This window comes from Lepidochelys kempii, chromosome 12 (genome assembly GCF_965140265.1).
Source record: "Lepidochelys kempii isolate rLepKem1 chromosome 12, rLepKem1.hap2, whole genome shotgun sequence".
Classification (NCBI taxonomy): Eukaryota; Metazoa; Chordata; order Testudines; family Cheloniidae; genus Lepidochelys; species Lepidochelys kempii.
The window spans coordinates 4560121-4582811 of NC_133267.1; the positions used below are offsets into that span (position 1 = coordinate 4560121).

At 50.0% G+C, this 22691-nt stretch overlaps 2 protein-coding genes across 7 annotated transcripts in view; one reads left to right on the forward strand and one right to left on the reverse strand.

The window, feature by feature from the left end:
* TSNAXIP1 (translin associated factor X interacting protein 1) overlaps nt 1-12940 on the forward strand; it is a 64455-nt gene extending 51515 nt beyond the window's left edge. For 2 of the 3 annotated variants that reach the window (XM_073307226.1, XM_073307227.1), the window contains 4 exons: nt 836-945; nt 2224-2347; nt 6579-6685; nt 10980-12940. In XM_073307226.1, the coding sequence (XP_073163327.1) occupies nt 836-945; nt 2224-2347; nt 6579-6685; nt 10980-11235 (597 nt within the window). In that variant the 3' untranslated portion in view covers nt 11236-12940. The remainder of the gene's footprint in view (nt 1-835; nt 946-2223; nt 2348-6578; nt 6686-10979) is intronic. The other variant, XM_073307228.1, reaches the window with a different exon arrangement.
* A 994-nt stretch (nt 12941-13934) lies between these two features.
* CENPT (centromere protein T) overlaps nt 13935-22691 on the reverse strand; it is a 42100-nt gene continuing 33343 nt past the window's right edge. For all 4 annotated transcript variants that reach the window (XM_073307232.1, XM_073307231.1, XM_073307233.1 and 1 more), the window contains 4 exons: nt 22282-22378; nt 17187-17351; nt 16452-16556; nt 13935-14671 (listed from right to left, as the gene is read on the reverse strand). In XM_073307232.1, coding sequence (XP_073163333.1) covers nt 14548-14671; nt 16452-16556; nt 17187-17351; nt 22282-22378 — 491 coding nt within the window. In that variant the 3' untranslated portion in view covers nt 13935-14547. The remainder of the gene's footprint in view (nt 14672-16451; nt 16557-17186; nt 17352-22281; nt 22379-22691) is intronic.

Here is a 22691-nt window from a genome sequence, read left to right on the forward strand (position 1 = left end):
ATCACATCACATCCTCCCACTGACGTCAGAGGGCCACAGTTTGCTTAGCTACATACTTACAATCCCCTTTGCTCCCTGACATCTAGTCCTTTACACTTCCTGTACAATCCACAAAACAGCACGACTCCCAGCTGCAGTGCTCCCCTGGGCTGGGCAGCTCAACGGGGCTCATTCCCACCCTATGGAGATGGAAAAGTCTCCTGTACTTCCTCATGCCTCTGGTTGCACTCCTCCTGAGCTGCCAATGCCCCACAACATTATAGAGTTCTCCTGCACCGTACACACGATGCTCTGGATACTGCATGGAAACAGCAGCCCAGGAGTTACATACGTCCTGCTCAGGAGTGGGTGAGAGGCATGGATACCGTCAACCATGAGGGCAATGAAAGTCTCCATCCTCTGGCTAAGAAGCGGATTTGCATGCAGCAGTTCATTGCATATGGGGCTTTCAAAGCAGAGGTCCTGTCTGCTGCTCAATAAGGTGAGGGATTGCCACAGCACCACGCCTCACTGTGTCGTGCAATGTGCTGTTTTTCTGGCTGCTGCGTTCCACCCCAGAGAGGGCTGCTTTTCACTGGTCCAGTATATCATTGCACATAAGCTGCTTTGGAAGGATGGGTGTTCTATATGAAGCGATTATAATACCAGCCTCGGGGGGAGCACCATCTGGCTTGCTTAATGATTTGTAAATTACCAAAAGATGCTTGGATGGAAATGACGTGCTGTCTCTGGGTGGTGCCATCTTCCCCATTACTGCCCTGACTTTCCTTCTACATTGGGAGGCTAGCTCCTCAGTGGTGCTGTCAGTGACCTGTGGACGCTTCCTGTTTCACAGGTGGATGAAGGACTATACCATGGCCAGAACCAGCTAATCTCCAACCTGCTGAAGGAGCTGACGGCCAGCGACAGCTCAAACAACGGAACTCTCATGACTGAACAGTTCAAGTAAGAGGTGCTGCAGCTGTCTGAGCCCCGCCATCCAGCGTAGAAGATCTTAGAGCTTCCTAGTGTTTAAGGCCAGCCAGGTCCATTCGATCACCCACTGTGACCTCCTGTAAATCACCAGCCATTACATTGCACCCAGTTACCCCTACATTAAGCCCAATAACTCAGTTACACCATAGTATTGTAGTCCTTGGGAGACTCACTGTTGTGTGCCAAAGGCAGAGAACAGGAGAGACAGGTGCCCCAAGCCACTGTGATGGCAGGGAATGGACTAGTCCGAAGCAGAGTTGTGTTGCTATGCCAGTTTTATCAGCAGGTTTCACTGGTTCTCTCCCTGGCAGAGTGATTGGGCACCATCTGATCTCCATCCTGGGCTACATTCTCACCTCAGATAACCCTGCACAGTGCCAGAGGCAGAAGTTAGGAGTCCATCGGAGGGCAGAATCTCACCACTCTGCTAACAGCTGTATTACAAGATTCAGGCGGAGACACCCTGTAACACTCTGGCACTGGTGAAATGAGTCCAGGTTCACGGTCAGATTTTCTGAAGTGTTCAGGGCCAGGTTGCCAAGTGCTCAGCACCCACAGTCTAGAGCAGATTTGCAAAAGCACTTGGCCCCCACCTTGCACAGCTCTGCTGGAGTCTGGCCACGTATTTTGGTGCCCAGATGGGAGCCTAGGTTCTCTGGGAAATCTGGCACTGACTGTGAGGACAAAGCACATCTGAACATTCTGCTCTAGGGATCATTTTTGCTGATTCTTGCCCAGTTAAGCAACTGTTGTAGCAACTGGCAAGTGCCAGATTAAGTGGTTCCCTGGGAGATGTCCAGATATAACGATCCGTTGAAGTGGGGTAGAAGCTACGTGCACTAGCCCTTCTGCTAGGAATATGTGCCTCTCTCCAGAGCTGCTAGTCACATGGGGCCAGACTGTCTGGCAGTCAGCACCCGCAGCTGGGCCACATTTCCCCAAGAGCTCAGCACCCAGCATGCACCCACATGCTGAGCTCTACTGCAAATGTGGCCCTTGTTTTGATGCCTGCACAGGGGCTGAACTCTTCTGAAGACCCTGCCCTGATTGCAAATGCTGCGCTCTTGAACACCTGCTCCTGGAGTGCTGGCTTCTGGGGGTGCTGCACAGCCAACAGTGTGTGCCATGCACCTGAACGGCCACACACCCCTTGATAGGAGGGCCTGGTCACGCTCCGAGCGGGTGTCCATGCACACGCTGCTGGGCCACCCATACCTGTGGTTGTGATGCTCCTCTTTCTCCATACAGCCTGGCACTGAGGGCCGCTTGTCCCTTGAAAAGTAATGATCAGATCCAGGAGCTAATAGATGCAAGCAGGTACAAGGCACAAAGCACAGAGGACTTCATTGACTACAGGTCCTTATTCATGGAGGTAGGCTGCAGCTTCTTTAGTCTTTCTTCTGGTTCTGGTTTAGGTTTCACCAAGGAAGAATGGTTTGAATCCACGTGCTAATGGAACTGCAATCCCCACTGTAGAATCTACATCCTGAAAGCAGCCTGCAGAGGATGAAAATGCACTTCACGCCCTCTCATTTAGGATGAGTAAAAGAAGCCTGTGGCATGGCTCACTCATCCTTGCACTGGTGTGGGGCATTGCCTCCAGCACTTCCTGCTGGTCACTTGTCTCTGGCCCCAAGTCTTCTGTGGCTCTGCCCTCCGGCCAAGTCACTTAAGTTCAGATTCCTTCCAGGATACCATAAACAAGTCCAAACAAAACTGAACAGTTCTCCTAGCCTCTTGGGCTACGGAAGTCTTTTCCTCTCTACTTCCCTGGCAGGAGTCTACACTGTCCCTGTTGTCTCTGTATGTGTGTCCTAACCCTGGGCTTCTCTCAGTCAGAGGGACCTGTCTCCTCTGCCATGTCTCTCTCAGCTGATCTCTTTCAGTCATAGAATCATAGAATATCAGGGTTGGAAGGGACCTCAGGAGGTCATCTAGTCCAACCCCCTGCTCAAAGCAGGACCAATCCCCAACTAAATCATCCCAGCCAGGGCTTTCTCAAGCCTGACCTTAAAAATATCTAAGGAAGGAGATTCCACCACCTCCCTAGGTAACGCATTCCAGTGTTTCACCACCCTCCTAGTGAAAAAGTTTTTCCTAATATCCAACCTAAACCTCCCCCACTGCAACTTGAGACCATTACTCCTCATTCTGTCATCAGCTACCACTGAGAACAGGCTAGATCCATCCTCTTTGGAACCCGCTTTCAGGTAGTTGAAAGCAGCTATCAAATCCCACCTCATTCTTCTCTTCCGCAGACTAAACAATCCCATTTCGCTCAGCCTCTCCTCATAAGTCATGTGTTCCAGTCCACTAATCATTTTTGTTGCCCTCCGCTGGACATTTTCAATTTTTCCACATCCTCCTTGTAGTGTGGGGCCTAAAATTGGACACAGTACTCCAAATGAGGCCTCACCAATGTTGAATAGAGGGGAACGATCATGTCCCTCGATCTGCTGGCAATGTCCCTACTTATACATCCCAAAATGCCATTGCCTTCTTGGCAACAAGGGCACACTGTTGACTCATATCCAGCTTCTGGTCCACTGTAACCCCTAGGTCCTTTTCTGCAGAACTGCTGCTGAGCCATTCGGTCCCTAGTCTGTAGCTGTGCATGAGATTCTTCCATCCTAAGTGCAGGACTCTGCACTCGTCCTTGTTGAACCTCATCAGATTTCTTTTGGCCCAATCCTCTAATTTGTCTAGGGCCCTCTGTATCCTATCCCTACCCTCCAGCGTATCTACCTCTCCTCCCAGTTTGGTGTCATCTGCAAACTTGCTGAGGGTGCAATCCACACCATCCTCCAGATCATTAATGAAGATATTGAACAAAACCGGCCCAAGGACCGACCCTTGGGGCACTCCACTTTATATCGGCTGCCAACTAGACATGGAGCCATTGATCACTACCCGTTGAGCCCAACAGTCTAGCCAGCTTTCTATCCACCTTATCGTCCATTCATCCAGCCCATACTTCTTTAACTTACTGGCAAGAATACTGTGGGAGACTGTGTCAAAAGCTTTGCTAAAGTCAAGGAACAACACATCCACTGCTTTCCCCTCATCCACAGAGCCAGTTATTTCGTCATAGAAGGCAATTAGATTAGTCAGACATGACTTGCCCTTGGTGAATCCATGCTGACTGTTCCTGATCACTTTCCTCTCCTCTGAGTGCTTCAGAACTGATTTCTTGAGGACCTGCTCCATGATTTTTCCAGGGACTGAGGTGAGGCTGACTGGCCTGTAGTTCTCTGGATCCTCCTCCTTCCCTTTTTTAAAGATGGGCACTACATTAGCCTTTTTCCAGTCATCCGGGACCTCCCCCAATTGCCATGAGTTTTCAAAGATAATGGCCAATGGCTCTGCAATCACATCCGCCAACTCCTTTAGCACTCTCGGATGCAACACATCCGGCCCCATGGACTTGTGCTCGTCCAGGTTTTCTAAATAGTCCCTGTCAAGGTTCCTTCCCCACTCTGAACTCTAGGGTACAGATGTGGGGACCTGCATGAAAAACCCCCTAAGGTTATTTTTACCAGCTTAGGTTAAAACTTCCCCAAGGTACAAACTATTTTACCTTTTTGCCCTTGGACTTAATGCTGCCACCACCAAGCATCTAACAAATATATAACAGGGAAAGAGCCCTCTTGGAAATGTCTTCCCCCCGAAAAAATCCTCCCCAAACCCTACACCCCCTTTCCTGGGGAAGGCTTGATAAGAAATCCTCACCAATTTGCATAGGTGAACACAGACCCAAACCCTTGGATCTTAAGAACAATGAAAAAGCAATCAGGTTCTTAAAAGAAGAATTTTAATTGAAGAAAAAGTAAAAGAATCACCTCTGTAAAATCAGGATGGTAAATACCTTACAGGGTAATCAGATTCAAAATATAGAGAATCCCTCTAGGCAAAACCTTAAGTTACAAAAAGACACAAAAACAGGAATCTACATTCCATTCAGCACAACTTATTTTATCAGCCATTTAAACAAAACAGAATCTAACGCATATCTAGCTAGATTACTTACTACGTTCTAAGACTCCATTCCTTTTTTTGTTCCTGGCAAAAGCATCACACAGACAAAGAGAACCTTTGTTTTCCCCCCCCTCCAGCTTTGAAAGTATCTTGTCTCCTCATTGGTCATTTTGGTCAGGTGCCAGTGAGGTTATCCTAGCTTCTTAACTCTTTACAGGTGAAAGGGTTCCTCTTCTGGCTAGGAGGGATTTAAAGGTGTTTACCCTTCCCTTTATATTTATGACAGTCCCGAACCACTTCTTTCTCCACAGAGGGCTGGTCACCTCCTCCCCATGCTGTGCTGCCCAGTGCAGTAGTCTGGGAGCTGACCTTGTTCGTGAAGACAGAGGCAAAAAAAACGTTGAGTACATTAGCTTTTTCCACATCCTCTGTCACTAGGTTGCCTCCCGCATTCAGTAAGGGGCCCACACTTTCCTTGACTTCCTTCTTGTTGCTAACATACCTGAAGAAACCCTTCTTGTTACTCTTAACATCTCTTGCTAGCTGCAACTCCAGGTACGATTTGGCCTTCCTGATTTCCTGATTTCACTCCTGCATGCCTGAGCAATATTTTTATACTCTTCCGTGGTCATTTGTCCAATCTTCCACTTCTTGTAAGCTTCTTTTTTGTGTTGAAGATCAGCAAGGATTTCACTGTGAAGCCAAGCTGGTCGCCTGCCATATTTACTATTCTTTCTACACATCGGGATGGTTTCTCCCTGTAACTTCAATAAGGATTCTTTAAAATACAGCCAGCTCTCCTGGACTCCTTTCCCCCTCATGTTATTCTCCCAGGGGATCCTGCCCAGGCCCCCAGGCCAAAATCTAACATCGCTCCTACAGTACGTTCTCACTGCAGGCTTACCCTGGGCTCTTACCCCAAACCCCACCGTTCCCATGGATAACCCTCATGACCAGGCTTATATGTGTCATCAGCCTGGGCTTGCTTTCCTAGATGGTGGTAGAGATTAGAATCCAGGTGGGCTCTGATCTGCCTACTTTGCAGTGGCGATGCCTCTGAAGAGCTCAGGTTTTGATGGTCCTCCAATGCTATCCCACAATTCCCAAAGTCTGTATTTTCTGCCCCTTCTACCTACTCATTTCTCACTCATTGCCTATGCACTGGAAGTCCCCTGCCAGACTCCATACGCTTAGTCAGCATTTAACCCTCCATTCCACATGCCCTGCTTCATGTCCACCATGCTCAGCTCCCCTCAGTCCAGTAGCGCTAGAGGTTGCCGTCCCAGCATGCTGCTAGCTGGCCAGAGGAGTACACCAGCGCTCTGGCTGGCCTTGGGTAGGAAACCAGCAGGGAGTGGGATTCTGAGCGCTGCACCCGAAACCTTTGCTCTCTCCGAAAGAGTTCCAGGTGGCTGGCAGAGGTGGGGATCAGTGCATGCAGCAGCTGCCCACAGCCAGAGTGCTGGTTACAGCCCAGTCCTGCTGGCACAAAGGATGCTGCTTCAATGCATTAAGAGCCTCCAGATCCAAGTCTTTAATGCACCCAGGCGTGTGTTCTGCTGGGGCTTGTGATGGAGCAGTGCACCAGAGCCAGGCTCTGGTGCCAAGGGCCCTGCTGTCTCTTGCAGGACGAGGAGGGCAACGCTGAGCCCTTCATTGCGAAGATCAGGAGCCAATACGCTAGCGAGAAGCAGGAGTATCTGAGAGAACTGAGGAATGAGCTGGGCCACATGCCGTGAGTAGCTGAGCTATTCAGATCCCATGTTTTCTGTTCCCCTCTTGGATTGCCAAGAAATCCTGTGGTGGGTGCAGGATCTTCAGGTGCAGCTGCCTGGCAGTGAGCTCAGGGTGATGAGATAGGCAGGTGAATGGGGCACAGCGGGTGGGGGTGGAGAATGAACCAGTGTGAGTAATAATAACTCAGAATGGACAGTGCAGTAACTGGGCCCTAAGAGTACAGAGGCGAGCCAGCAGGAACAGGGCCAAATGCTTTTGGGAGCTCTCAAAAGGCATTGGATGTGTAGCATGCGGTCACCATTGGGGCGGACCCCACTGTACAGACAGAACGGGCAACCCCTGCTCCAAAGGGCATATGCAGCCTAACAGACAAGATGGACCAAGTGGACGGAAGAATCCCATGCACCGCTACAGACTAGGGACCGAATGGCTCGGCACAGCAGTTCTGCGGAAAAGGACCTAGGGGTGACAGTGGACGAGAAGCTGGATATGAGTCAACAGTGTGCCCCTGTTGCCAAGAAGGCCAATGCCATTTTGGGATGTATAGGTAGGGGCATTGCCAGCAGATCAAGGGACGTGATTGTTCCCCTCTATTCGACATTGGTGAGGCCTCATCTGGAGTACTGTGTCCAGTTTTGGGCCCCACACTACAAGAAGGATGTGAAAAAGTTGGAAAGCATCCAGCAGAGGGCAACAGAAATGATTAGGGGACTGGAACACATGACTTATGAGGAGAGGCTGAGGGAACTGGGATTGTTTAGTCTGCGGAAGAGAAGAATGAGGGGGGGATTTGATAGCTGCTTTCAACTACCTGAAAGGGGGTTCCAAAGAGGGTGGCTCTAGACTGTTCTCAATGGTAGCAGATGACAGAACAAGGAGTAATGGTCTCAAGTTGCAGTGGGGGAGGTTTAGGTTGGATATTAGGAAAAACTTTTTCACTAGGAGAGTGGTGAAGCACTGGAATGCGTTACCTAGGGAGGTGGTTGAATCTCCTTCCCTTGCCAGTTTTGAAGTTTTTAAGGTCAGGCTTGAGAAAGCCCTGGCTGGGATGATTTAGTTGGGGATTGGTCCCGCTTTGAGCAGGGGGTGGGACCAGATGACCTCCTGAGGTCCCTTCCAACCCTGATATTTTATGATTCTATGACAAGGCAAACCAGCGTGCTGGGACAGGCCAGCAGGGAGGGTGCAATTTCTAGCTGTCCAGCAGCAGTAATCATCATGCACCTGCCTAGCTGAGGGATCGTTCAGAATTCAACCCTCTCCCTCACCTAGCAGCCGTTCAGACAGTGTTCAGAGCAGCCCTCCACTTAGTGTCGCCAAAGGGAATGGGTCACCTTTTGGGAGAGCGCCTCCTAAAGGCAGCCTTTCCCATTGTAATTACCTCTGGGAGAGGAGCGAATAGCACAAGGGCAGGTAACCCCCACAGCACATAAGCTGAAACCCACCCAGCTTCATTATGGCCACACACAGCATGCCCTTCTGGACGGCCAGTGCCTCAGCCCAGGGCTTCTGAGGGCTAGTACAGGCTCAGCACCATGGGCCTGATCCTGATGGAGGCTGCTGGCTACCCCCACAATATACACACATTTTACTCTGTCCCCAGATTGATTATTCTAGGCAGGGCTGCTAGCACCACCTGTTATTAAGGCTCCCTGACACATCCCAGTTGAAGACCCTGTTGTCAATTGCTTGTAACTTTAACCAGGTGGGTTGAAAGTTTCCTTGCTGAGCATCTGCCTGGGGCTGAATTGTTTTGGAAAGTTTCAACCATTGCTGAGAACGAGGCTAGAGGACCAGACAGTGTTTCGCTCATGTTAAAAAATTCCATCCGCCTTGTTCTTGAGACATCCTAGTGCTTTGGAACAGGGACTTGAAACTTGGCAGGTGGTTGGCTCTTGTGGCAGGGCTTTGCTTTTTACCAGCCCTGTGAAAATCTGCTGAGATTTGGCCAAGACATAAGCCTCTGAAAAGGTGCCATGTGCACATGCTCAGTACAGCCTTAAATTTTAGCAGCTAAATGCCCTGAAGAGTCTGTCCACAAGGAGCATGCTCCAGCCCAGGGCTGAGCAGGACTTTCCCTGCTCTGGGCTGCAGTGGTCCATATTGAGTCCAGGTGCCTGAACTGAGAGCAAGGAGCCTGTCTCTCCTGACTCCTCTGAAGCTGCATGATTTGAATGTAGAGGGGACAGGAGCTGGACCTGTGGAGGGGGCAGGGTGGGTTGATCAGGACAAGGAACCAGCAGGAAGGGCGGGGCATGGGGAGAGGGAAACTGGGACTGAGAGTTGAGTCGGGGTAGACTGGGACTAGGAGCCGGGGGGGGGGGAACTTGGATGGGGGAAAGATAGAGATCGGATGAGGAGGGGTGGGAATCTGGGACAAAGAACTTGTGGGGTAGAGGGACAGAGGTGAGACAGATCTGATGAGAAGCCGAGGTGCAGGGGGAGAACTGGAAGTGGCTGAGCAAGGAGACTGGGTCGAGGAACCCAGGGGAGAAAAGACTAGAAGAAGAGCCTGAAGGAGAAAACTGGGAGCCAGTGGGGCCAGGAAACTGGGGGAGGGAAGTGACTGGAGGCCAGGGTGCAGGAGACAGAGATTCAATGAGGAGCCAGAGGAGCAGAACTTGGCCTGTCTGAACAAGGAGCTAGAGGGTAGAGAGGGTACTTGGGCTGGACAAGGAGACTGGGACTAGGAGTCTGGAGAGGGCAGAGTAAGGTTGGCTGGGCAAGGAGTTTGGAACTGTGATGAGAAGAGTGAGAAGCGGACAGCGGGACTGGCTTGGTGAGGAGAATGAAGTGGGACAAAGAGCAAGGGACGGGGAAGAGACGTGACTGGGACAGGGACCAGTTGGAGGGGACAGAGCAGAAGAGGTCAAGCTTGGGGGGGGGGGGAGAGAGTGGGCAGAATAATCTGTGCCCGCTAGAGAGCACTCCCCTTGAGCCTGGAATGGGACCCAAGATGCCTGAGTCTCACCATTCCTCTGCTGTCAGCAAAGAGCTGTGAAATCAGCAGGCAAAGCATCCCATCCCTGGCTAGTGCTGCTCTCCATAGAGGTTAAAAATCAACTACTGCAGTCAGTTACTCAGCTAAAGTGGCATAGATCTGTGCCGTGGCTCTAAAGGTTCCAATGCTGCTGATGACCCACATGGTGTCAATATGTTGACACATGGTGGAATTTCTGTGCTTTTTGTAGTACCTAGAAATTACATACAAAAATGCCATTGAAAGAACATTATTAAGGTTGCAAAGTCAAGCACTCAAGAGTTAGGCAATGTCAGAATTAAGGGTACCATGCAACCTTCATTCAGCCCCCTCCTTCTGCATCTACATTATGATACCTACTTTAATTACATGACCACATGCTGTTTTCTCCCCATGACCTTGCTTGATTCAGTGCACAGAATGGACTTGCTCTGGGGATGAATCAGGGCTGTGTAGTAAAAGAGGCTGTTGTCTGTGGGACCCCTGGTTCATTGGTTGCAGAAGCTGGCAGGTGTGCAGTGAATGAGGTAGGGGATTGCAGGAAGAGACAGGATGGTCTCATGGTGAAGGCAGTTGAACGTTGCCCTGGAGAACTGAAGTCCAGCCCTATCTCCGCCAGAGAGGAGTTCCTATGTGCTGCTGGACCTGATTTCCAGAAGAGCTGAGCACTCCAATGCAACTGCCATCGATGTGAGTTGTGTGCTGAACATAGCAAGAGCCATATAAAGACAAAGTAGGTCCTAAGTGACTCAAATTGGGAACCTAAAATTAGTGACATTTGACCTTCATCTCTGTGCCCTAGCTCCCCCTCTGACAGTGGGGCAAATACCACCCTCTCCCCTCCCAGCTTGTTGTGAAAATCAGAGATGGTGAAGTTCTGACACTGTAAATCCCATGAGAAAAGTAATGGCTCTGTCTTCAAAGCAGGTTGAAGAGTGGCAGTCAGTAAATTCCCAGGGCCAAACAAAATATTGAATATCTGCTCATCCCCTGAGCACCGTCCATCGTGTGCACAAAATGGAGACAGGAAATAGCATGAGCTATGAGTAGTTAGACTGTCACGCTGTAGCCACACAAGGGGGCTGGATTAAGGTCAAGCAGTCAGTCATAATTCTGGCAATTCTGAACATTTGAGAGCTTGACTTTGCAACACAGTAATACAGAACAGAGGCTGCAGGAGAGGGCAGAGGGGGAAGCATGGGAGGGGTCCTTGCTCCCCAGGAGATGGGTGTAGATTCCCAATGCTGCATTAATCTACAAGGATTTCCTGGGTCAGACATCAGAGTATTGTTTGGCTTGCTTTTGTACACAGGGAGGTGAAAGTGGACGATCTGAAGACAGCCTTCGGTGCCATTGATCCTGCTATTGATGACCTAACACTGGACGCCTACATTTGCCTGGCATTCCAGGCCTCAAAAGAACAGTGGGATCAGACTGGCTCTCTGCCTGTGGACACAGTGGTTGAGAGACTGCTGGCTGGAGACACAAAACGAATAGGCCCCCTTCCTGAAGAGATCTACACAAGCCTCTCAGAACGGGGAGAGGCAGAGGCCTACAATTATTGTTAAAGGGCTCCTCTCACCCATTATGTACTCAGCTAAATACTTGTGTCTAGCTTTACAAAAGGGTACTCATAGGGGCTACTGCACTGAGTTTGTTTACAGGCTGACTGATCGTTAACAGCAGAGAGGCTTGATTGATTTGTATCATCAGTAGTGCAGCCAGCTCAAGCAGATGAGAGTTCCTACGCAGCTCAGTGGCCTATGTAAATAGTTTAATTTCAGTTCTCTCTGGGAGCAGGGTTCACTTGGCATCCTGTCTGCAGTCCCAGCAGAGGCAGCTCATCCCTCCAAAGCAAGCTGGAGGCCAGGGACCGCTAGTCTCTAGGGATGTCAGTGTCAATTTTCATGAACACTCCACTACTCACTTGATCATCACAGCTGCTGAGACCTTTAAGCCCTCCTTAAAGCCCAAGGCTGGGGTGCTGGTACTCAACAGCCTGGAAAATTAGACCCTCACTGTTTAAAAGACCCCACCACTCCTGTTTCCTCATTTTGAGAAGTCAGGCAAGTTTTCACAAGAGCAAGATTTCTAAAGAAGGGCTTGGCTACAGGGGGAAGTGATCCTGCTATAAGGTAGGGTGTGAATTTAAACTGCTTCAGTAATACAGCTGGAACTCTGTGGGGACACTTATTCCAGGGGGAGAGTGCCTTTTTCAATGAGGTTTGGGCAGTTTGGAAGTGGTTTAAGCTAAACCCCAAAAAGTCCCTCTCATCCCAAATAAGAGAGTCCCCAGTCTAGCTTGACAGGTATAACTGGACAAGTGGCCCTGGGGACAAGCCCTAGGACTCCAGCCCCAAAGGAAAGGGCCAAGGTGGTATGGGTAACTTTGCACAGCCATTCACTAATCCTTACCAGTGTGTGCCCACTCAGGGCTGGTCCTCTCAGAATTCCCTGAGCCCTCTGCTGCTTTGGGCCAAATGTCAGAGATCAGGAAAGCAGCTCTATGGCAGTTAGCTTGTTTACTCCACCACCTAGCAACTTAGAATTAAGAGTCACCCTGCCAGAATATAAACATCGGGCTTCTTCCCTTCCTCCTACCACACATTGGATGGGAGGGATGGGGAAAGCTGAAATGGCAGGAGATCTCTAGCTGAAGTAACAAACACCAGTTAGGTGCAAGCATGAAGTGGAATGTCAGCAAGAAGAGCCCCAGAAAAGTTGGGGTGCAGAGGCCCCACAACCTAGCTGGATTAGGGTAGGGAGGGGGTATGCTGTATGCTTCTGTGAAGTTCTTACCCCTGGAACACTGCATGCGGGCTGTGCATCTCCACACCAGGAAAAGTCTACACTGAGCAGGGAAAGCAACAATACAGCATAGCGTAGCTAGAAACCAAACTACGGCAGTAGGTGGAAATAAGTCTGGAAACCCCTTGCCAGGAGAATAATGGTGAGTGTGGTGTGAGTGGGTGGAACTAGGCACAGTGGGGTGGAATTCAGTGACTATCAAGGAGCATTTCACTGAATTGTAATCAGTCTCTAACAGATATGGGTGAGCTCCATCACTGAAGGCACCTAGTACTGGGCTAGAGAAGACACGGGGCATACAGGATAGAGAGCAGTCCTACGTTAACACACCATGCAGCGGAATCAACAAGATCTGTTCATTTTATTTGTAGTGTTAATAAGTCTAGGTTTAAAATAGCTTCTGGATATTCAGAATGTAGATTTCCTATGTCCTCTTCTCTCCAATTACAATCTGACAACTTTGGAGGTCAGTCTGTGCCTAAAATCTTCTGTTTATTTAACTGTCAGGACACTGGCTGAGCTCCAAGCTGCCATGAAGCATTGCTTCTGGCTGCAGGAGGCAGAGCAACACAGATTCTTAGCTGGGACTTAGCCCTGGCTTACCCTCACCCCATGGTACGAGACCCCTTCCTCATGCCAATGCCATAAGCCCCTGCCGTCTGCTGAAGGCTGTTGGCCCTACTTGTCCAGGGACCCGCAAGAGTTGGTCTGGCTGTGGAAGAGCCCATGCATTAGCTGCCAGGATAGCTGAGTGAGGAGCCAGGGGCAGCAGTCCTAAGGCCAGCTGACTACTAAGGTGCAACCATCTCTATCTGCTAATGGTCTTGGGACATGAAGGTTCTGATTGTTTTCAGGGGAAGCTGGAAACACCAATTACTCAGCTGCTCTAGATCAGTATTTTTCAACACCTGAGTCACGACCCAGGACTGGGTTGTAGCAGGTAAGGTGCAGGGCGGCTCTGGGCAGCACCGCCGACTGGGACGTTAGAAGTCCTGTCTGCGGTGCTGCCCAGCTACCTGTTCTGACGCCATCCTGAGCCCCGGAAGCGGCCAGCAGCAGGTCCGGCTTCTGAGCAGGGGGCCACAGGGCTCTGCGCGCTGCCCCCGCCCTGAGCTCCAGCTCTGCACTCCCATTGGCCTGGGGATGGGGCAGCAGAGCCTGCGGGTGAGAGCCACGTGGAGCTACTTGCACACCTCCACCTAGGAGCTGGACCCGCTGCTGGCCGCTTCAGGGGTGCAGCGCGGTCCGAGGATGGGCGGGAAGCCTGCCTCTGGACCCCTGCTGTGCTGCTGACTAGGAGTTGCCAGAGGTAAGTCCATGCTCCAATCCCTGCGCCAGCCCAGAGCCCCCCCCTGACCCTGAACCCTTCATTCCTGGCCCCACTCTGCAGCCCTCTGGCCCAGCCCTGAGCCCCTCCCACACCCCAAGCCCCTCATCCCCAGCTCCTTGGGTTGTGGGCATCGATTTTCTTCAACTGGGTCCCCAGAAAAAAAGTTTGAAAACCACTGCTCTAGATGGATACCCTGGTGTATCTGCCAAGTAATCCGCTTGTCAGTACACCAAGGATTAAAGAGCAAATAAAGATTCCACCTAAAACACCTTCTACGAGCAGCCAGCCAGTTCCTGTGAAGAGCATGAGCAGAGCGAAGAGGCTGCGGGGAGCAGGACATGCTGTGCACCAGAAGGGGTGACCATGTAAGGGACTAGCAGTTCCTTGGAACACACAGCACCTGGGTGCTGCAAAACATCCACCTTTTATTGACATTTACACATTAGGAGACAAAGCAGCTCAGCTGCATGGGCATGTGATGTGGACACAGCACAGGGAGGTCATTTCTATCCGTGGGAGGGCTCCACTGTTCACGTAGGAGATCCAGTGAGCGTCAGTGAACACAGAGGGTCAATCCAAGAGAATAACCTCCGCTAGCTATTCAACACCCTTAGGCCTGACTCAGTTTCTAATGTACAACCGCCGCAGGGAATCGGACAGGTCCCGTGAAGCAGCTTAAAGCCAGTCTCTGCTGTGGTGTTAAGTTCCCACGCATCTGAGGCAGGCCGGAGGCAGCACACATCTATTTGTGAGGGATCACTTTATTTCGACTCGTGGCAACTGGAATCAGTAGCTTCCTGTACTCCAGAGGAAGGTGGCGCTCTATCAGCACATGTAGAGGCATCTTGTCTGTCACCAGCCCTTGTCTTCGATTGAAGAGGCGAGGGGAAAGAGAATAAACAGTGTGGTCCATTTAATCAGACTACCCTGACAAGATCTGTACCCAAATCCCCTTGGGGGTTTGCTCAAAGAGGACATTTTACCCTGTTAATAATGGTAATACAGATCCCACCGCTGCCTGTGCGGTGCTAAGGCCAGACACGGTCACACTTACACCCAGTTACAGCAAGCATGGGTGTGCCAGATGTCCTCAGCCCCAGCGAGCAGAGGAGTTCTTACCCAACCTGCTCTGCACATGCTCACAAATATCTGGGGGTTATCAGACAGATCCACTTTTCTACAAGGAAGGCTTTTACAGAACTGGCTGGAGCACAGTGTCCTACTTGTAGAGGGCAGCAAGTGGCTGCCAATTCCCCCAGTCCAGGGGAGGGGGATGAAATTTTGTTCTCTGTTATGAGCCAAGAACAGTTCCTTAACCAGAGCTGAGGAGGTGTACATCATACATCAAACTATTCTGAAGTGCAAACACAGGACTCCACATGCAGAGTTCCCACCACTGGCCAAAGTCCCCTGATGGGCCCTCAGCCAGTTCACACTAATTCTAACACACTTCTCAGCCAGAGGGACAGGAATGTATCTTCTAGGAGTCTGACCGATAAACTCTGGAAGAACCAATGTTAGTCCCATTTTAGACACAAATGCAATTGTAGCCTTGAATGAATTGTCACGTCCTGGGGAATCCCTGGAATGGAATGAGCGCGGGGCTTTTCAAGGAGACAGTAGGATAATGATTTGGGTGGCTTCAGAGCTACCCCAGTTTTTTGGCTAGACAAGAGCCTCAGAATACAGGAAGGGTTTGTCAAGGTTCTCCTAGGCTTTGGGCATGGCAAGGACATTGCCAACAGCTTCAGCCGCCAGTGAATGCTCAAGCTTTCAACAGCCAGCTTTCAACAGCGTGCTCCTCGGCCCAGAATTCACAGGCTGTGAGGATTAAAGTGAATTATCAAGCAGCAGTTGTTGGCTGGGGGCTGTCTGAGCCGCAGGTAAGCGGCATTACTCCCACTGCAGATTTTAGTCATTTCCCAAAAAGGAGAAGCCTAACACCCTTGTCAAGAAGCTACATAACTGTGCAAACCTGAATAAACTGAGTGCTTCACAAATTCTACTCATGCAGTTTCTGAGCAGAGCAATAGACTGTATGTAACTGTTATGTTAACATGCACCACCAACAAAGCGCTGTGTTAGGAACAGAGACAACAAGGTTGAGTGTTGGAATCCTTGGCTAGATACAATGGATGAGCTAGCTTCTTCGTTTCCTGCAGGGCCCATACTTGCAGAGGCAGGAATCTAGACACTCCTTGGATACCAATATTTACAGAGAACACTGATATTACAAGTGAACTGCCCTAAATTCTGACTTAACTCTGAGGATGCCAGGCAGTGCCAAATACAGGGAACACTGGAAACTGTCCTATAGCTCCAGAAGGTGTTACAGCCAGGAGCATATACCAGGGATGCCACAGGGGACTAAAAGCAGAGAGGGGATCAGTACCTTGCTGGTCAAAGGGTTAGATCAGAGTTAAAGTCTGTCGGGAACTAGTTTCTAGTCTGAGAATGGGCTCCCACCCCAGCCTGGGGCTCCAAGATGCCGGCTGGGGTTGTATCCTCTTCACCCACCCTCTCTCCCTAACCACTTGTCAGTGAGAGATGCTTCACCCCTTGGGAGCTTTTGAAATGCTCCCATGAGCAAATTTGTTTGCACTTCTCTTTCATGTGACCAACATAATAGAATAAACTCCACCCTACCTTCTCATGAGGAGCTCCAGGTCAGCTTCCTCCACAGTCTTCCTCCTAGCATGCATGGTGTAAGCCTCCAAGTCGTTACTGAGCTGCCTGAAGTACACCTCCACGCTGGAGGGGAGGGGAGGAGAGAAGTTAATCAGCAGAACACAAAAGCTGCTGCATCCTCCTCCTCAGCCCTTTCTCCAGGGCTATCTACGCTGCAACTAATCACAGCACAGGTTGCTGCCTTCCAGGAACGGAGAGGTGCGAGGGGCCCCACCCCAAGGACAATCAGAAAGCTCCAGAGCTGTGGGGATTAGTAGATGGTAGAATACACCGCTGCACTGAGCTGGAACAGCTCTCCTGGGGTGTTCTGCACCACACAAAGCCCTGCCCTTCACCACGCCCAGTTTCACACTCACTGACATGTTCCACAGCCAGATTCCTGCCAGCCCCTCTGCACCACTATTAGAAGAAAGATACCCAAGTAACACAAATATGGCTGGTTTACACGGAGACCTCGGGCCCTAAACCCAAGGCTCCTGCACAGCAGCATGGGGTGCTGAGCACTGCACCCCCCCAACAGTGCTTATGGACAGGCCAGGTCTGTGTTGAGAATGTAGTCTGCCCCCTCTCTCTCACCGCATGGCAGCCCCTTTCTGCCACGCCTTCCTCTACTTAGTTGGAAAGGGCTACAGGACAGCAGGTCTACGGGCAGGTAACGGGGGCTGGGGAGCAGAGGAGTTTGCTGCTACTCACCACTTCTCAACAACCTTAAATGCATCTCTGGCCACCGGCACTTTCACATAATGGCTAAAGATCTTCTTCACCAAGCTGCTGGGTAGTGCAGGCTCTCGCTTTCTCCTGGGAGCCATCGCTGTTCTCTTTGCAGCCTGTTGACCCAGGGGAGGCTTTGGGGGAAACCTGCCAGGAAACAAAGCACTAAGCAAACCAAACAAGCAGGCAGAGTGGGTGGAAGAGAAGTGAGAGCACAAATGAGTTCTGGCAGAGGAACCCACAACTGAACACAAAGAAGGGCCAGTCCTGGCATGCCCTAGGGCCTTTCTGTCTGCTCTCTCCGAAGGCTGGAAGAGCCAGAGGACTCGCCCCCTTTGCGAGACTCTCCTGCAGTATTACAGCACCTTTGGGAGAGTTACGGCTAGGGCCAGGATTTCGGGACTGGGTATGTACATCTGTGGGGCTGGTTTGCAGGCACCGTCAGCAGAACTATGCAAGGGGGGGAACTACAAATGCGCAGAAACTGTTCTGGGGCCAAGTCACCACTGTGCATCCAATCCCACAGCAGTGTGGGAAGCTGGGTAGCTCTGCAAGCCAGCTCTGCACACTCAGATGAGGGCCTCAAGACTCACTTAGCCACATTTTTGCCAGTTGACAAAAGTTAACAGGTGAGGAGTGGATGGAGGAAGCAGGAAGACCAAGACCCAAAGGGAATCCTAGATCTTACAGGATTGCCTTTGGAGTAGTTTGACCATCTTCAGTAATTGCAAACGGGGCATTTTTCTCCTAGCTATTCCGCCCCCAGAGTTCATAAGTTGCTTATTTTAAGTATCATAATGCTCTTACACAGACACTGTCCTGTACCGCTCTGCAGAAGGATCCTCTTAATGGTAACCTTCCTCTTTGGAACAGAAGCCCCAGTCCAAGTGTGTGTTATTACGACTACCACCTAGCAATGCTACTGCACTTCTCATCTGTAGAGCCCAAAGCACGTTAGAGTTAGCCAGCATCACTGTTACCATTTTACAGAGGGGAAAAGGAGACACTGAGAGGGGCCAGGGTCACCCAGCAGTGACAGAGCAGAGGGTAGAATCCAGGACTCCGGAGTCTCAGTCCAGTCCTCCCAGAGACCCTGCACACAAGGTCTCTATCGGACTCGCCCTTCACCCCATCTGCATGGTCTTTGGTCAGAGCTCCAGCTCAGGGGTTTTCAGACTTTTGTCCTGGTGACCCCTTTCACATTGCAAGCCATTGTCTGTGACCCCCGCTATCAATTAAAAACACTTCTTAATATATTTAACACTATTATAAATGCTGGAGGCCAAGTGGGGTTTGGGGTGGAGGCCAAGTGGGGTTTGGGGTGGAGGCCGACAGCTCACAACCCCCCCCATGTAATAACCTCACGACCCCCTCAAGGGTCCCAACCCCCAGTTTCAGAACCCCTACTCTAGCAGGACTGTGCAAATGGATGGTATAGGCAGCTGGAAACAAATCAGCCCCATAGATGAATGAAGTATGTGAAGAAGCTGGGGTATGAAGATGGAAAAAGGACGCCTTGGTTCTAACATATGTGATCTTGGGCAAGTTACTGCCCCTGTGTCCCAGTACCCATCTGTCAAATGGGGATATGCATGCCTGACTCGTGGGGGAGGTCAGGGGTTGAAATGCTTTGGGATTCCCTCTGACCACTACTGCATGCTGCTCATCTATCTGAGACTAATGACACTTGCCAGGTCCGACCCTGAGCAGATCAGCAGTGACCACCGGGCTCCGGAAGTGAAGCTGATGGAGTCAAGGGCACAGGCAGCATTTTTGTCCATCCTCTTGGTTGAGGATAAGGGCCCAGGTAGGGACACATGCACCCTAGACATGAATGCAAGGCTGCACAGATGGTGTAGATGGGAGGGCTTTGGCTACCTTGACCATGGAATGCTGTTTTGGGAAGGACTGCTGGAAAGAGTTGGGGTCCACCTAACCAAGAAGGAGAAGAGCATCTTTGGACACCAATTGCCAACCTAGTGGGGATGGCTTTAAACTACAATCCAAGGGGCAGGTAACTATTAAAAAAAGGCAACCTTAACAGAGGGCTAGATGTGTATGTGTGGGTGGTGGGGAAATGGACAATTACAATAGTGTCAGAGGGGAAACAGTGAGCGAATCTAAACAGATCTTCGAGATCTGTACACAAGCTAAGTTATGACTTAATTGGCATCACTGACTTGGGATAAATCTCATGACTGGAATATTGGTCTGGAGGGGTAAAGCTTGTTCAGGAAAAAGAGGCAGGGGAAAAAAGGGTGGAGGTGTCGCATTGTACATCAAGAATATAGACACTTGTTCTGAGGTCCAGAAGGAGGGGAGAAGCAGACCAGCTGAAAGCCTCTGGTGGCGATAAAAGGGGGGAACGACAACAGAGTGACATCATGATAGGGGTCTACTATAGACCACCAAATCAGGAGGAAGAAATGGATGCAGTATTTCTAAAACAAACAACAGAAATATGCAAAATGTAAGACCTAGTGGTAAAGCGGGACTAACTTTCCAGACATCCGCTAGAAAAGTAATGTAACAAAATAAGTTCTTGGGATGTACTGGGGACAACTTGTTTCAGAAGGTGGAGGAAGTAACCAGGGCTCAGCCCTTTAGATGTGATTCTGACCAAGGGAGGAATTGGTTGCAAATCTGAAGGTGGAAGGCAGTTTGAGTGAAAATGACCATGCAGGGCTAGGCTTATGATAATAGAATCATAGAATATCAGGGTTGGAAGGGACCTCAGGAGGTCATCTAGTCCAACCCCCTGCTCAAAGCAGGACCAATCCCCAACTAAATCATCCCAGCCAGGGCTTTGTCAAGCCTGACCTTAAAAATAAATAAGGAAGGAGATTCCACTACCTCCCTAGGTAACGCATTCCAGTGTTTCACCACCCTCCTAGTGAAAAAGTTTTTCCTAATATCCAACCTAAACCTCCCCCACTGTAACTTGAGACCATTACTCCTTGTTCTGTCATCAGCTACCACTGAGAACAGTCTAATTTCATTATTCTAAAGAAAGGAAGGAGTGAGAGCAGCAGGGTAAGGACAATGGACTTCAAAAAAGCAGATTTCAGCAAACTCAAAGACCTGGTAGGTAAGGTACCATGGGAACAAAATCTAAGGGAAAAGACCAGGAGAGCTGGCAGTTTCTCAAAGAGACAATATTAAAGGTACAACAAACTATCCTGATGTGAAGGAAAGAAGAAGAATAGTAAGAGGCCAATATGGCTCCATCAAGAGCTCTTTAATGACCTGACTATAAAAAAGGAATCCCACAAAAAGTGGTAGCATGGACAAGTTGATAAGGTGAAGTACAAAGAATAGCAGAAGCATGTGGGGACAAAATCAGAAAGGCCAAGGCACAAAATGAGTTACACCTAGCAAGAGACATAAAAGGCAGTAAGAAATGGTTATTTAAATACATTAGGAACAAAAGAAAGACAAAGGAAAATGTAGATCCTCTTCTTAGCAGGCATATTTAGTCTTGAGAAAAGAACACTGTGGGGGGGAATGCAATAACAGTCTTCAAATATATTCAGGGCTGTTATAAAGAGGACAGTGATCAATTGATCCACAGAAGGTAGGACAAAAAGTAATCTGTAGCAAGGGAGATTTAGATTAGATATTGGGAAAAGCTTTCTAACTCTCAGGGTAGTTAAACTCTGCAATAGGCTTCCCCAGGCGGTTGTGGAATCCCCAACACTGGAAGTTTTTAAGAACAGATTGGACAAAACTGTCAGGGACGGTCTAGGTTTACTTGCTCCTGCCTCGGTGCAAGGGGCTGGACATGATGACCTCTCGAGGTCCCTTCCAGTCCTACATTTCTATGATTCTGTGAAAGGCACTTTGCCCCCAATCCTGCAGATCATGGCCCTAAAGACAGAGTAGCTGGTCATGGGAGGATTGCACCAACAGAAGGGGATTCCCTGGTGGCATAACACAAGTGCTGTGGCTCTTACACTGGCCATCTGCACCACCAAACTCCCACGCTCTCTCTGGATGTGAAACAGGCACCTGCTGGTTTCGCTGGCTGAGGTTCTGCATTGTGTCACACATTACTGTGCTTTTCTACTGACCAATCCTTCACCATATACTGTAACGCAGAATGAGCACGGTCAGCCCAAGCTGTGATGCATCCTTTGCCATCTCCGTTCAGAGCAGCGTCCACCATGAGTGCTTACAATATCACCCTCTGCCATACCACTGGAGAAGCCGGACAAAGCCCAGATAGTCCTGGGGCTGGAGAGACTGAATTCCAGGGGCAGAAGAACCTCTTATTGCCGGCTCTGATGAAGCACATGGCTGGCCAGGTGGTATCAGCCATTAACCTGACTGGTTTAGAGTGATCCAGGGCAGAGGTGCCTTTTGTGCCTCCAGTCAGGTACAGCCCACACTCTGTACTGGGAAGTGCACTAGTCACTGGGCAATAGTGGACAGTGGCTTTCAAAATCCAAAACACCACAGTTCATTTAACACGATAAAGGGACTTGCATCTTGCCTTGCCAGGATCTCAGGGTTCCAATTTTGGGCTATTGCTATTTACTATGGGGGGGGGATAGCTCAGTGGTTTGAGCATTGGCCTGCTAAACCCAGGGTTGTGAGCTCAATCCTTGAGGGGGCCATTTAGGGATCTGAGGCAAAAATTGGGGATTAGTCCTGCTTCAAGCAGGGGGCTGGACTAGATGACCTCCTGAGGTCCCTTCCAACCCTAACCTTCTGTGATTCTATGACTATGTATTACTGTAGCACTGCATTAGCAGATGCAATCCAGTACCCCTGATTTGCCTCCACACTATGAAGAGCCTTCAGGAGAGAGTTCAATGAGTGCTCACTGAAAGGGCTTGCGGCCTGAGACCTGCCCTGAGAGAATATTTTATTAACAGTCGCTCAATAGCTGCCTTTATTCACTTGCCAAAGTCAGAGTTCAGGGTCCCTTGCTCCCTGGCACCACTGAAGCAACACCTAACAGTTCACAGAGCTCCAAGGGTGATTGGCAAGGGAATAATCCCCTGGAGTCTGGTCTTGGCAGCTACACCAGCTTCCAGCTCTGCCTGACTACTGTGGAGTGTGGGTTCACACTTACTTGGAAGCAGCAGTTTTCAGGGTCCATGGGGTCGACAGTAAGGGAGATGGTCTATACGCTTTAGCACGGACGAATGCAGGTGTCTTCATGGACAGCTCTGAGGAGAGAGAGCATGAGACACTTAAGCCCTGGATTTTAGTGATTTGGCGTTCCTGCTGCAAATGCTCCCATAAGGGGGTGGGGATGTCAAATTTTCCACAGTACAGATCACATTATAAGCGTCTTGTAGCCTCTTTTCCTTTAAGTATGGATGACAACAATCCTCAGCAACTAAAGCCGTGGTTCCATCCTGAGTCTTATGGATTGCAGCTGCTTTTAGGGAGATAAGGCTTCTTTCCTTTTTGAGAGATATTAATCAGTCTCCTCTGGCTTTCTCTCTCCCTGTGTGCCTGGCCAACTCTGCACACCTA